Raw genomic sequence first — 13,219 nt, 5'->3', positions numbered from 1 at the left:
AAAAGCAGAGGGACTCCTGGCTTTGCAAAAGTGGTCCCTTCTCCTATAAAATGCTCTAAGTCATGTCTCCTGTCCAGGCTCCAGTCACCCCCCAGTTCCTGGTTGCCTCTTTTTCCTAAGGAAAGGAGGCTAATCCCAGCCATGCTCGTGTTTGTCTCCTCGCAGCTTCAGAAAGCACTGCCCCTCGTTCCCACCAGTTTTGAAGAAGGGGCCTCTTGAAGGTATTGAGTTCCTGCCTGTTTTGTGAAAATAGATATGTGAGGAAAGGAGAGACGCTCTGCAAGTGCAAGTGCCCCGTGGTGGGAGCGGCCCCGGGTGAGACCCTGTGAATTCCAGATGGGCTCCGTAGAGATGCAGTGACCCTGGGAAATGAGCCCACTTACTCACCAGATGACTGACTTAGCCCCACCACAAGCATGCCAGAGACCCTACAAGGTGGTAATGATGCTCTGAGACCACCAAGCAGTTGTAGGAGCCCCCTCCTCCTCCTTCTCCCTTCCTGCTCCACAAATGCCTCTGATGCTGATGGTCTTCCTCGCTGTCCCCCGTCCCAACCCTGCCGGATGGAGGGGATGATGGGGATGAGGGGTCTGGGACAGGAATGTCCCTATTAGGGCACAGCTGCCTGCGCTCGGCGGTGGGAGGCTGGAGGGGAGCAGAAGAAAAGCCGTGGCCAGAGGAATGGCGGGCTGATTTATGAAGAATGCCCTCCCCAGGACCCATTTTGGCACCATCCCCATGGCCTCAAAGCCGGTTTGAATGTCACCCAGCGGAGCTGCCCCCGCGGCCGCACGGCCCCTTGGCTCCCCGCTATAAATAGCCTCCGCCTGCGCCTTGCTGCTGTGAGAGCGAGCGGCGATTAAAGGCATAAGGGAGCAAAAGCAGTGGGGCAGCCCCCTCGCCTGCACCCCGGGGCGTCGCGGGGCCAGCCAGCTCCCCGTGCTGGCAGTGCCCAGCCCTTCCTCAAAATCCTGCAGGAGATTGTGAGCACCCTGGAGATCAGGGCTTGCTTGAGTGAAGGAGAGTGATGGAGACCATGGTTGTCTTCTGCCTTCCGCCAAATACATGTCCCCAGGTCTGTCCCAAAGCCCTCCAGAAGGACATATTCTCCACTAACCATCACAGCATCACTGCAACCTTAATCCCCCTGTGGCTACTGGTCTGTTGTCTTGAGGGGGAATTGCTGCCATGTGAGGCAAAAGGAGTGTTCCATGTTATGTGGAAAACACATGGTCTCGCCGCTATTTCCTCGCTCTCTGCCAGTGCTTTGAAATAAAGGTGAGGCTACAAGTTCAGAGCTCGTGCTTACAGGGGATACTGCCTGAACAGGGCAGAGCACTGGTCTATATTTGCACATCCACTGATGAGGCATCTGAGCACTGGTCTGGCGTCTCATCTCCTGGCTCAGGCCATGGCCATCCGTGTTAGAGCACCTGAGAGCAGCTGACACCTCTTGTGAGCTCCCTAGACATCTGCAATTGGGCGGTGGTGGGAGAAGCTGTTTTCTGTTCCCCATCATGGGGATCTGCCTTTACTGGACAAAGGGATGGAGCCTGTAGGATCATCAGATTTAGGGGACATTGTCAGCAAGTCTCCCCTTGTTGGTAGTTATGTAGAGCAGCAAGAGGTTCCTCAGAGTCAATGCTTGAGGCTCTGGCTGCTATGTGACCAGAGGTAAAACACAGAAAGCCCAAGGGAAGAAGACTGTCCAATCATGTCCAGTCCAGTCCATACTTGATCTAGCTACTTACTTACAGCTATGTTAGCTATGTAACAGACTAAATCCAGACAGTTTAAGCCCAATAGTTCTTGACTTCTGCACACAGGAGATGATAGATGGTTAGGGTTTCTTGGGAGCATCCGAAGAAGCTCAGAAATGTGCCTTCATCATGTGAGGTTACAACATCTGCTACAAACAAGTAGTTGGGTGTGAGCAGGGACGTTTGCAAGAGAGGAGGCTTTGATCGGGAGTAATATACACGAGCATGCAGGGCTGTGGGTGCAGACGCATAGCTGTGAGCATGAGAACTTGCTGGGAAGGAGCAAACGTGTCTAGAAAATGTGGGTGATGGGATGAAAGGCTCTTTGTGTGAGACTGTGGGCTCGAGAGGCAAGAAAGGTCGTGGTAGTGCTGGAGCTGTGCCTGTCAGTGTGGCAAGGCGTGTGTGGCTGTGTCTAGAAGGACTGTCTCTAGGCGGTGTATGTACCGTGGGTACGAGTGTTTTGAGATGTTCCTCTGAAGAGGCTTGTCCCGAGAGAAGATGTGGAACAGTGTGTGTATATAGGAGTGTGCGTGTGTACAGTGTGTGCGTGCGTCTGTGGGGAGGGAGCTGAGAGCGATGCGGGCAGCCTGCCTCCTTCACCTGGACTTTCACACTAGTGAGATGATGACGAGCTGAGCAGTACAGCCTGTGCCCATCCGCAGAGCACTGGGGTCCTGCGCCGGGGAAATCTTCATGCAACACGAGACTCTCCGGAGCTCTTTCCCATGTGGCAGCGCCCGGAGGCAGGAGACCTTTGCAGGGTGTCAGTACCTATGGTGGCCTTTTCAAGTGCCAGCTGTGCAGGGGCTGGACATTGCTCCTGCCCTTACTTTCCTTGCTTTGCTTTCCACTGCAGCAGGTGAGTCTCACCAGTGCTTAGGTGAGGACATATTCCCACACCTATATTTGAACCCCATAAGGCAGCAAAATATAGAGTATGCCAGAGGCACAGCAGCTTGGCTAGTTGCCCCTGCTCGTTACAGTATCAAGCATTTATATATCTCATTACAGTATTTTCTGATTCCATAATGCTAGTGGGATTTGAATGCAGATAATGTTTCTAATCTTGACAATCCTCTTGGCTTGGGACCTTGGGACAGAGGCGGCTGTAATGTAAGAACACAGCCCCTTCTCCTCCCCCTCCTCCTTCTCCTTTAAATTCATATCGCTTGATGTCTTGGCCAGCCAGAGCCCTTGTCTTTGTGTCAGCCTCTATAGAGAGTAATTTAGCTTCAACAGCTGCATGGGGAGATGGAGGGGAGAAACTGCCCTGGAAGAACTGGCCCTAACTGGTCATGCAGTCCCTGAGGTACAGCAGGAGCTTTGGGCAGGCAGAGCTGGCTAAAACCATGAGCAAAGACCACAGTCGCTTGTAAGCTCATACCCCATGCACAGTTTGCAGCCTTCCTCTCATGTGCCTGAAGCTTTTGCAATGCAAGCTTTGTAGCCACAGGATCACAAGCTGTGTCCTGTGCAGCCTTGGAAACAGGAGGTGCAAGTTTGGGAGCACTCCTTCTTTTTCCCACCTCCCTCAGCTAACAGCCATACTTGGAGTTGGGTAAGCGTGAGGGAGTGCATGGCTTGATGGGATGTGTGAGAGGTGCCAGCCCAAAGTGAAGCTTGAGTACCACCAAGTAAGCAAGCACCACCTCATCTTGGATGGTGTAAACAGTCACAGGCAATCTGAATAATGGGGATGGAAAGAAACAACTCCCTTCCAGAACATCTCAGCTTCACACCTACCATATCCATCTGAACTTGGGTGTGATGCTGGGAAGCTTTTGGGAGGTTTAAGAAGTCCTACAGGGTCATTCTGAAATCCTAGGTTACAGAGCAGCAGAAGTGTCACCGGTATGAAGGTAACAGGCTGCCCGGCCACAATCCTATTCCAGCTGCAGAGATTGTGCAGAACCTGGCATTTGGTGTCAGTTTTGCTGCTAAACGGCAGACAAAATCCAGCAGAGAGGGTTCCAAATGAGGGTGGCAGGGGTGGATGTCTCAGCATGGTCAGTTTTTCATTGTGGAGTGACATTATGTCTTTGTGGCCTGGATTTTCTTCCCACTTCTCTAGCACCTGCCTGGAGCTCCCACAGACAGTAAGGCTCATCTTCCCCAGCAGCTCAGGCTGGGAGGCAGGGCACTGGGGACGTTCGGGTCTCTGTGAGAGCCATCATGAGTAAACTTCTCTTAGCCATGGGGAGCTTTCTGTTTCCCTAGCTAACAGCGGTGGAAGAACAAAACTCAAGCAATTCAAGAAGGACAGCAATAGGAGATGATGAGGGAACACCCCTCATGCAATCTACACTTCGCTGTTTCTCTCTTTAAAGCTTCAGTTTATGTTGATGGTCAGAACCTGGTTGATGTAATGATGATGTTTTTATATCCCAAAATGTTAGGGGTTTTCCCCAAAAGCTTTGAATCCTTATACAGGACTCATGCCTTCATGCTATGGATGGCTTCTCTATTGTTCAGGCTGGTGGGCAGTTTGTTGGAAAGCAGAGGGGAATGTTTCTCCTTCCTAATGCTGTGCTGTCTCCTCTAGCATCCCCTTGCATACCCTGCCAGCAAAGTTTTGGGTTCTTGCACAATTCAGGCTGGAGAATTACCAGTCCTGAAGCATAGTGGTGATCAAAGGGAAGGGGCAGAAGCCTGCTGAGCAGCTCCCACTAGAGGAGCCACCCCTCTGGCAGCAGGACTGAGGGAGAGCACGTAGGTGCCACCTTCCTGCCCTTTTCCACCACCTGAGCTGCCCGGAGAGGCTGTTTATTGCTGAACCTGCCCTCCCAGGGGGTTGCTGCTCCTCGAACTAAAAGGCAAGTCCCCAAATATGGAACACCCAAAGGTCACTCCTGCGGAGGTGGCTTTCACAGGTAATGCTCCAAGAACGCTGCCCCGGGGCTTTAATTGCTGCACAGCCACTCAACCTGGTCAGACATACGATGTGCTCTTTGGCTGCCTCCACAAAGGTTTCGCATAGTTAGGGGTGCATTTTTAGCCACACTGGGCGTCCCTAATTTTAGCGAGCTGTAAGCCAAAGCGCAGCCTCCCCAGCCGTGAGCTAACCGGGGCCGATGCCTGTGCCACCGAGCACCCACGGGTGCAGGGGCCACCTGCTGCTGCTCCCGGCCAGTCCTCGCTGGTGCTGCATCACAGACGTTTTGCCAACTCAGCTGGGCAGCTTGCACGGGACAGCCCGGGGCGTGCGTGAGTGCATGTGCTGACCCAGGTTGTGGGTTCTGGTGCGGTGCCCAGGGGCCACCCTGCTAAGCTCCCCTTTGACAAAACTGTGAGGCCAAAAGTGAGGCCATTGCTGCCTTGCTGTCTTTCTGGACTCAGAGAGCCTGCTTTGAAACTGATGGCTGGGTGCCATCGTGAAGCCCATGCAGAGCAAAGCCGGCTCAGTAGGTGCTGGAGGAGGGAAGCATGCTTGACATTCAGCCCGTTCACCTCCGTAGACCATTGCCCACGTCATTCCTCCGCCTCCAGCTCGCAGGAACAAGCCATATTTCTCAAGTTTCTGACCGAGTGGGTGTGAGCCAGGGCCTCTGAAACCCCAGAGAGTCCGGGATGCTGCAGGTGGGAGCTGGGAGCTCCCACACTGCGTCTGCAGGAAGGATCAGCGAGGGGGGCATGGGGGAACACAGGGGTCCTTGAGACAAGAAAGGCCTTTTACCCAAGGAGTGAGCAGAGAGAATTAAGATCTGAGAAAAGCTTTAAAAACATGCAGCCCTCTTTGCGCAGGGTTTGAGGTGTCAGGGGTCTGCTAGCTGACAGCGGTCCGTCTCCTGCCAGGGCCGGACAGGGTTCCCAGAAAAAGGACGTATCATGTACAGCAGCTGGCCTTTGCCAAAGCTGTGCCAGAGAGCACGCAGGAATGAGCACCATCAGCACTGCTTAGCAGGGAGCACTGTCCAGGAGGAGCAAACGCCTGCTCTCTGCCTGCCCCCCCGGGAACTGACTTCGTGTTCGTTGCTGCTTGTTCTATTTCCTCAGGCAAGATTTTGTCTCCTGTATGTAGGTAAATCCCAATGGGCAAAGGAGAAAGAAATACAAAAGGAGAACGTGGACTTTGCTAAGTCACTTCTTTCCTAGGCCATGGATTCCTTGCCTGGGTGCCTGTTATTTAGGGACAGAGGCTGCAAAAGGACATCTTTGGTCATCAAACCCAGGACCGTGTCATTCGATCTCTGTCACAAGCTGGTCAATGTCCATTTAAAACTTGTTGGGCTGTTCTCCCCGTGAGGTCTTCTTCCTCTGGTGATTAGGGACTTCCTAGTTTCCAGACTTGGTTTATTCATAGCCCATTTGTCCTTAGGCTTTGTGCTTAAATAGCTCTCCTCCCTCTTGGGTGCTTAAAGAGAATTATCTTATCCCCTTTCCATTTTCCCCACAAATGAAGCTCAGGCATGAAGGAAGGGCAGTCACAGGCTTTGATCAGTTTGGTTTTAGATGAAGGGCACTGGCAGACCAAGCTCTGGAGTAAGGTCATGGTGAGCAAGCACAGCATGGCCCACCATCCCCAATCTACCTGGCAGAGCAACAGCTGCCCCAGCCCGTGGGCAGGCTCCTGAGAAATGTCAAGGTCTGAGGCAGAGAATATTATGGTAACTATAAACACCACACATGTCCACTGAGTAGGCGAGTGTGAGCTCAAGCTAGTCCTTTTGAGGCCCCCCACTGCAAAGGCACCCTGTTACACAAGAGTGAGACCCTGCCTCCCAGGAACCAGCCCAGCAGGAAGGCATGGGAAACCCTCGCTGGCACCTTTTTGGGAAGCTGACTAGTGTGGCAGGGTGGCCGAGGCCTAAGAGGATGGGCTTTTCAACGTTTTTTCCTCAATTGCATTTCTGAAGGGAGGGGCGACACAGAAGGAGTCTCCATGCGGCTCAAGGTCTTGCATGGCACCTACAGAGGTTGTCTGCTCTCCAGCTGGATAGTGAGAAGAGCTCCTCATGCCAGGGCTGAGAAAGTGTGCAAAGCCCAAGCAGGCTTGGCCTCACACTGTGTCAGCAAGCAAATCCAAGCTCACAGAGGTCTGCCATGTCTCCAGGTGACATTTGCATTAAAGTTGGGTTTCTGGATGAAATCAGATTGATTTTCTTTAGATCCTGGGATTACAGCAGGTCTCTGCTCTGACAGCTCTTCTCAGTATACCTCTCTCTAGTCATATTTTAGCAGCTGAGAAAGGTGCCTTTCAGAGTGGTATGGTATTGCAAGTGGGGTCTTATGCTAGATGCTGCTCATGCAGCCAGTCTAAACTCACAGCTGGGAACTGATGGAGGGACTTCAAAGAAAGAAACTGGGTAATAACAGGTAAAGCAGCCTTGGAAATTGTTTCTGCCTCTGTTATACAGAAAGACCAAACCACATACTTGTGATTTGTCAATGTGCCCATCTGCAAAACAGGGAGCTCTCTGTAACTTGTTTTTGGGACTGGCATGTCAGTGAGTGAAATCCTCCTAGGTGCTACTGCTAAAAATCAGTGCTCTGATGGCTGTTGATGAGTTGGGACCTACTTACATGCTCTCAAAGGGCAAAGTAATCAGTGCACACTTTTTCCTCTTCTTTCCCTTCTTTCCCTTATTTTTGCATTAACTTATCTGTAGTGGAAGCCACTGCTTTAGTAGCCGTGGAAACCAAAGCACCTCTTTTATTACAGGTATGTACAAGGTACTTGCACTGTAGGCTTCTGCACATACCTATGCAGCCAGGTGTGCCTCATCTCTCACCCTGAGGACTTGTTCTGTAGGGGACCCTGAGACCTGACAGTTTCCGTGACACTCACTGAACATATCTTGTATAACGTGTCTACCCAGCCCAGGAACTTGTGTTGAGGCACTGTCTCATGAACATGCCCATCTTCAAAGAAAAAGACTGAAATCTGAGTTTGTGAAACAAACAGAGAAGGGTGATTAAAGAAAGGGCTTGGTTTTATATATTTATATTTATATTTATACTCTACCTAGAGATGGGGTAAACTAGAATCTTGTCTCCTGGTTCCTATGAATTTCTGGGATAAACTACACAGACCTCAACCTGTAAATCTTTTTCTGTGTTGCATCAGAAACAGAGAAGGACTTTTTGCTTTATATTACACGGCTCTGAACTCTCATGGGAGGATCTGCTCTCAAGAGATTTCAAGACCATATGAGTGGAACTACCCTAAAACCAGATGATCTTGCACCAGTTTTTCCATCCTTAACTGGAAGCCACAGTAGTTTCAACACTTGAAAATGAAATCCTTGCTCTCAAGTGAACTGGGAGGTAGACCTTAGACCCAGTTTAACTCTCACCTTTTACTGGATTCAAAATCAATCTTTCCCTCTCACACCACAGGTAGCTACTGGCTGTGGTTGGGCACCCTGGGAGGATCTCATGCAATGTAATCTCATGGATTTATATGCCCAGAATCACAGAAGAAACTTTCCCTTGTGTTACAGAATTGGCCAAATACATTAAGGAGTGTGACTTTGTTCTGCCATTTATTGCTAGATGCCAGGCTGATCCTAGACCTCATCTGAAAAAGGGAGTACCACATGCCTCTTCTCTTACCTCTACAGACTGGTGTGTGCTAGGGCAGTTGTCCATGAATTTTCAGCCCACGGGCACTGTTGCATTGAAGGGCCTAAAATATCTGGGCTTGACAAACCTCTTTTTCTTTTTTTTAAGGATATTACACAGCAGAGGAGAGTGTGACGGAGTGCATTGCAGGCAGCCTGCTATGGTAGTGAGACAACCTCAGTTGCTGGAGAGAGCTTCTCAAGGGCAAAAGGAAAGCCCCTAACCCCACTGCTCATTATTCTTGCTACATGATTCCTAGAGACAGGGGCTTGCCCACTGGAAGACGAAACTATCCCAATATTTAGGAGATTCAGAGATGAGAGGGAGAGGGGAGAAGGTCTGAGAAGTGGTAGTATGAGACAGGATGAAATATGGTAGGGGAGATACAGAGGAGAAGAAAAGCAGAACAGATATTTCTCAGCTTCACTACATTGGTTTTTTCCTCTTTTGCCCCTTCTTCATTAAAGCTTTGACCTTTTAGGACAAGTAGCTTTTTTTTCTTACTTGTCTGTTAAATAGTTATTGTGAAGCCTTGTGCCTGGCTGTTTCATCTGCTGCTTCATTGTGCTCACCTCATGGGTCATGCAGGGCTCTTGTAAACACCACCACAGAGTAGGAATAGCTACTGTTAGCTCCAGGACTGCCTGATTCAACCTCTGCATTGCCCTGTACAGAGGCTCTTCCCCACTAAAGCATCAGGTGCTTTTCAGTAGTCAGTGCTGCAGAGTGGAGCCATAGGAGAAAGGCAAGCAAAGGAGAAGAGCCCTTTAACCTAAGCTATGAAACAGCCTCTGCTCATGCTGTATCTGCTCTAGGTTGTCTTGTAACAATCCTTCCCCAACCCTTTTCCACCCTAGCCGGAAAGCAGTAGGCAGCTGCATCTCCAATCATTGCTTTGACTGTTTTCCTGACAGACTAACCCAACAGCCCCCAACTTTCCCACCCCGACCTGAGCGGCTAGCACTGCCATCCTTGGAGCTGTTGTCATACACAAAGGATGGTCCAAAGAAGCTGCTGTTGCTCCCAGAGGGGCTTGGTTGTCCCCAGACCCTGTCCTCACGAGGTAGCACCCAGCAGTGTAGGTGGCAGGAGCTGTCAGGGCTGCTTCATGATGGTCTTCACCTTCGTGTGTGTGTCTACACGTATACACATGTGTATGTCGTGTGTATGTGCCCTTTCTAAACTAGAAAGGGACCCTGGGCTGTGTGGCAATCTGGTCACAGTTCCCAGTTTGCCTGGATGGAGGGAGCTGAAGACCCTGTGTGCTGTGCCACTGTAATATCAGCTTAATGATGGCATCCCTTTTCTGGTGATAGCTGGTGTGCTTTGACAGAGTTAGTCCTGCATGCTGGGCTTTTGTTCAGGGTGTCTAAGATATTTCTTCAGGTCTTTGGTCTTTGGAATTATAGATTTCTTATTAGGTACATGTGGGAGAAACAGAAAGGGTAGATTATTTGGGTTTTTTCTGGACTTAATATCCATTAAGCCCATTCCCTCCCATGTGCACACACACTAATGTTCATCAGGCAATAGGACATAACAGTCCTTAACCACCCAGCTCAGATCTTTGCTTAGCTCCACGCCTGTCTGTGTTTTGGATGAAGGCTCCCTGTTATTCCTAGTGATAGAGACCAGGGTCATTTTATGTATGGGAGGCTAAGGACATGATGTTTCCCAGGCTGTGGAAGCAATACCTCTTGTCAGTGGGTAAATTCTTGGTACAGCAAGATGGAAAAACAAGAGAGGCTCCAGAAAGGCATCTTACCACAGGCAGCACCCTATGCCAGGAACCCCCCACGCTGGCTGGCAGGGAACACCAAGGGCTGGAATGTTTGCCTCTTAGATACCTTATTTCAGGCATAAAGGACCTTCAGCACTCAGAGCTCTGAACCCTCTACTGAAATTAGATACACAAAGCCTTCCTGAGTGAACTTTTCCCAGGTTTGGCTGGAAGAAGAGGCCCTGTCACCGCTCCTGTGCCTAGCCAGCAGCTCACTACTCCGAGTACTTGCTCAAATTATGGGAGAGCTGGCTTCAGGTGCTGGCTGCCTCCAGGGAGACCAGTCCCAGGCAGTTCATCTCCCAGTGAATGCCTCCACACCTCAGCCACGGAGCCGCTGCAGACATTTCTTTCCCTTTCCCTGTCCTGGTGAATATGCGGTGAAGTCCCACAACTAGATGAGCTCTGGCAGGGGAGATTGAGAGTGATCCCCATGGCACAACACGTTATGGTCTGAGGTGAGGGAGGTGAATGCTGTCACAAGAGGGAGCAGATTACAATCTGGCTTGCCCACTTCTTTCAGGAGTGCTCCTATGGTTGAGTTAGTACAGAAATTGGGAGCACTAGCACCTTGCCAGGCTGTCCCCCATGCAGAATAAGACACATCATATCTTCTTTGTTGCCTTCTGAGATCCTCTCCCCATTTGATTCCCTCAGGTGACAGAGGCAAAGGAGTGCTCAGTCTGCAGATTGCTCTTGTGCTTGGGCTGTCAGATTGCTGCTGCTGCAGTTCCCAGTCCAGGGGGGGACTGTGAAACTTTGAGACATGCACTGAATCAGCACTGAAAGTGCTTGGGAAATTTTGAGGTCAAAGCCACAAGTGCCTGTTGCTGTGTGGCATGGTTAGCCGGTAGCTGAGCATTAGTGGACCAGAGCACTACAATTATGTAAAGTCTGCTGCGGACCTTATCCTCAACCTCTTGCCCAAGGTCACGTAAGAAGTTCATGGCAGAGAGGCAATTGGAAACCAAACCACCAGAGTCCTAAGCTAATGCTGCAAAAGAAAAGCTTTAAGCCAGATTGTAGAGTAGCCATTGCACGGTTGATACAGCTGATTGTTAACATGGGTGCAGGTGTCATGGGGACTAAAACTGATAGGACACAGCAGATAGATACCTGCTTCTGTCAGATTTCTATAAATACGTATTTAGCAACCGCTTGCCATCTATTGAGCACAAAATAACTATCCTATTAAATAACAATGCAATTATACTACCAACCATAAACATTTCAACTGGAGTTCCAGCATTATTTTTTCTTTTCTTTGCTAAATGTTTTTTTTTAACTCATCTGGAGCAATTAACTGTTTCCTGACAAGTGAGTAAAATCTGGCTAGTTTTTGAATCATTCTTGTTGTTAGGCTTGCTGAGGAGGTCAGTAGACTTGACATTGGACTTTTTCAAGTCCTAGCCCTCAGCAAGTGTATTTTCTACTTCACAGTTGCTATACTCCTAGGGGTGCAATGCATTTTCTCTCTGGATGCGATAAATAAAGCTTATGTGTTTCTTCTGCAATTTTCACTTTCTTTCCAAATTTGTCTTTTAGTTAAGAGGGAATCTTCTAAGCCCCTGGTAGGAAACAAGCACCTAACAATCCAGGCTTGCAGCTGTATGATTCCCTAGATTACAGCTACTCTACAAGAAAGAATGCTATGAATCTACTTCACAATTTTTACCATGCTTTATTTTACTGAGGATTAATTAATCATTCTTTCACCAAAGAATTAGCAACACTTTTTTTTTCCAGCACAGAAGTGAATAGTTGCATTAACAAGCGGCTGCAGACTGATTCCAAGCAGGCAACCAAGTGTCAGCAAAACAAAAAGGGATTTAATGCTGCACCCACGGGGAGCTTTTGAGATGGGGAGCTAGGACGCCCGTTTGCAGCACAGTTTGGTAAGTCTTCTTGGCTGATTACTCCTAGTGGGATAGAAAATGGGACTGAATCCAGAATACAAGGGGGATACTGGCTTGCACAGAATGAGAAAGGATCTAAAAATTTCAAACTATGGACTCGGGTCTGTGCTGAGATTTGGGAAAGCTCAGCTGAGCTGATTTCATGTTGCTGAGGTTTGCAAGGTTATCTGCTATTGCCCGGGTTCCTGACACACAATCCAGAAAGACTATTTCCCAGAAAACGACTCAGAAGAGCACAAAAGAGTCTTTTTCCTGGGCTTCACAGAACTCAGGGGCTAACTGAAATCCAAGTAAACAAACCTAAACGTTTGAGTGCTCAGTCCCCCCCCGCATAAGACTGTTCGACTGTCCTGTCCCGTGGCTCCTCTCCACGGCTCCAAACAATGCTGTGGTATTGATCCCGGCTGGGACATGCAGTGGCGCTTACCTCCAGGACCATCTCTGTCATCTGGAACTGCTTCTGGGAGACCTTGTCAGAGCTCACGGGCTCGTGGAAGAGCAGGCAGAGCATGTCGTACTTCTTCAGGGCCTGCTTGTAGTTCTTCTCGTTCAGGTCAATCACTCGGTCTTTCCCATCATAAGTGGGGAAGTTCAGTCCCTCTTCTGCCTTGCAGCAGAAAAGCAGGTAAAAACCTACCAGGATCCAGCAAGTCACCTTCATAGGGGAGCCCTTGGAGTGCAGCGGAGGACGGGTAAATGTCCCCCTCCTTCTTAATTTGGGAACAGGGGGAGACCAAAGGCTCCAGGTGAAGTTCGAACCGAGTTTCTCTTTCTGCTGCCTTCCTAGTGATCAGCCCAAACTCTGCAGGCTGGTGGGGAGCAGCAAACTCTGCTGTCCTGGGCTCACAACAAAGAGACAGACAGGAGAAGCTGTCAGGCCAAGCCCTGGATACCTTACATAGCTGTGTCCAGCTCCCGTGTCATTAGGAACTCCATTTTTAGGAAGCAGTTGTTTCAGTCTAAAAATAAACCCTGCAATGAATAAAAAGGACAGATATGACACGATTGAGGGACTTGCTGGCACTCTGCATCATCTGAGAGAGAGGGAGCGAGCAAGAGGGAGGGAGTGGAAGATGTTGATGCTGGGAGTACACAGGCAGGGTTTGTGAAGGGACAGACTCCACTTATACGGAGATCCAAGGCACAGCCCGTCCTACTAGGGCTTAACAAAAATAGAAGGTATTTACTGCATTTTTTAA

The 13,219-nt window shown here is 49.7% G+C and overlaps 1 protein-coding gene across 1 annotated transcript in view; it reads right to left on the bottom strand.

The window, feature by feature from the left end:
- CASQ2 (calsequestrin 2) overlaps window positions 1-12,882 on the bottom strand; it is a 32,059-nt gene extending 19,177 nt beyond the window's left edge. Inside the window, exon 1 of the mRNA XM_068417362.1 lies at window positions 12,448-12,882. Within this exon, the coding sequence (XP_068273463.1) occupies window positions 12,448-12,681 (234 nt within the window). The 5' untranslated portion in view covers window positions 12,682-12,882. The remainder of the gene's footprint in view (window positions 1-12,447) is intronic.
- Window positions 12,883-13,219: the final 337 nt, after the last annotated feature.

The sequence above is a fragment of the Nyctibius grandis genome, chromosome 23 (assembly GCF_013368605.1).
Source record: "Nyctibius grandis isolate bNycGra1 chromosome 23, bNycGra1.pri, whole genome shotgun sequence".
In the NCBI taxonomy this organism is placed as follows: domain Eukaryota; kingdom Metazoa; phylum Chordata; class Aves; order Nyctibiiformes; family Nyctibiidae; genus Nyctibius; species Nyctibius grandis.
Note: the sequence above shows the minus strand (reverse complement) of the source record. Positions and strands in the feature narration are given on the sequence as shown.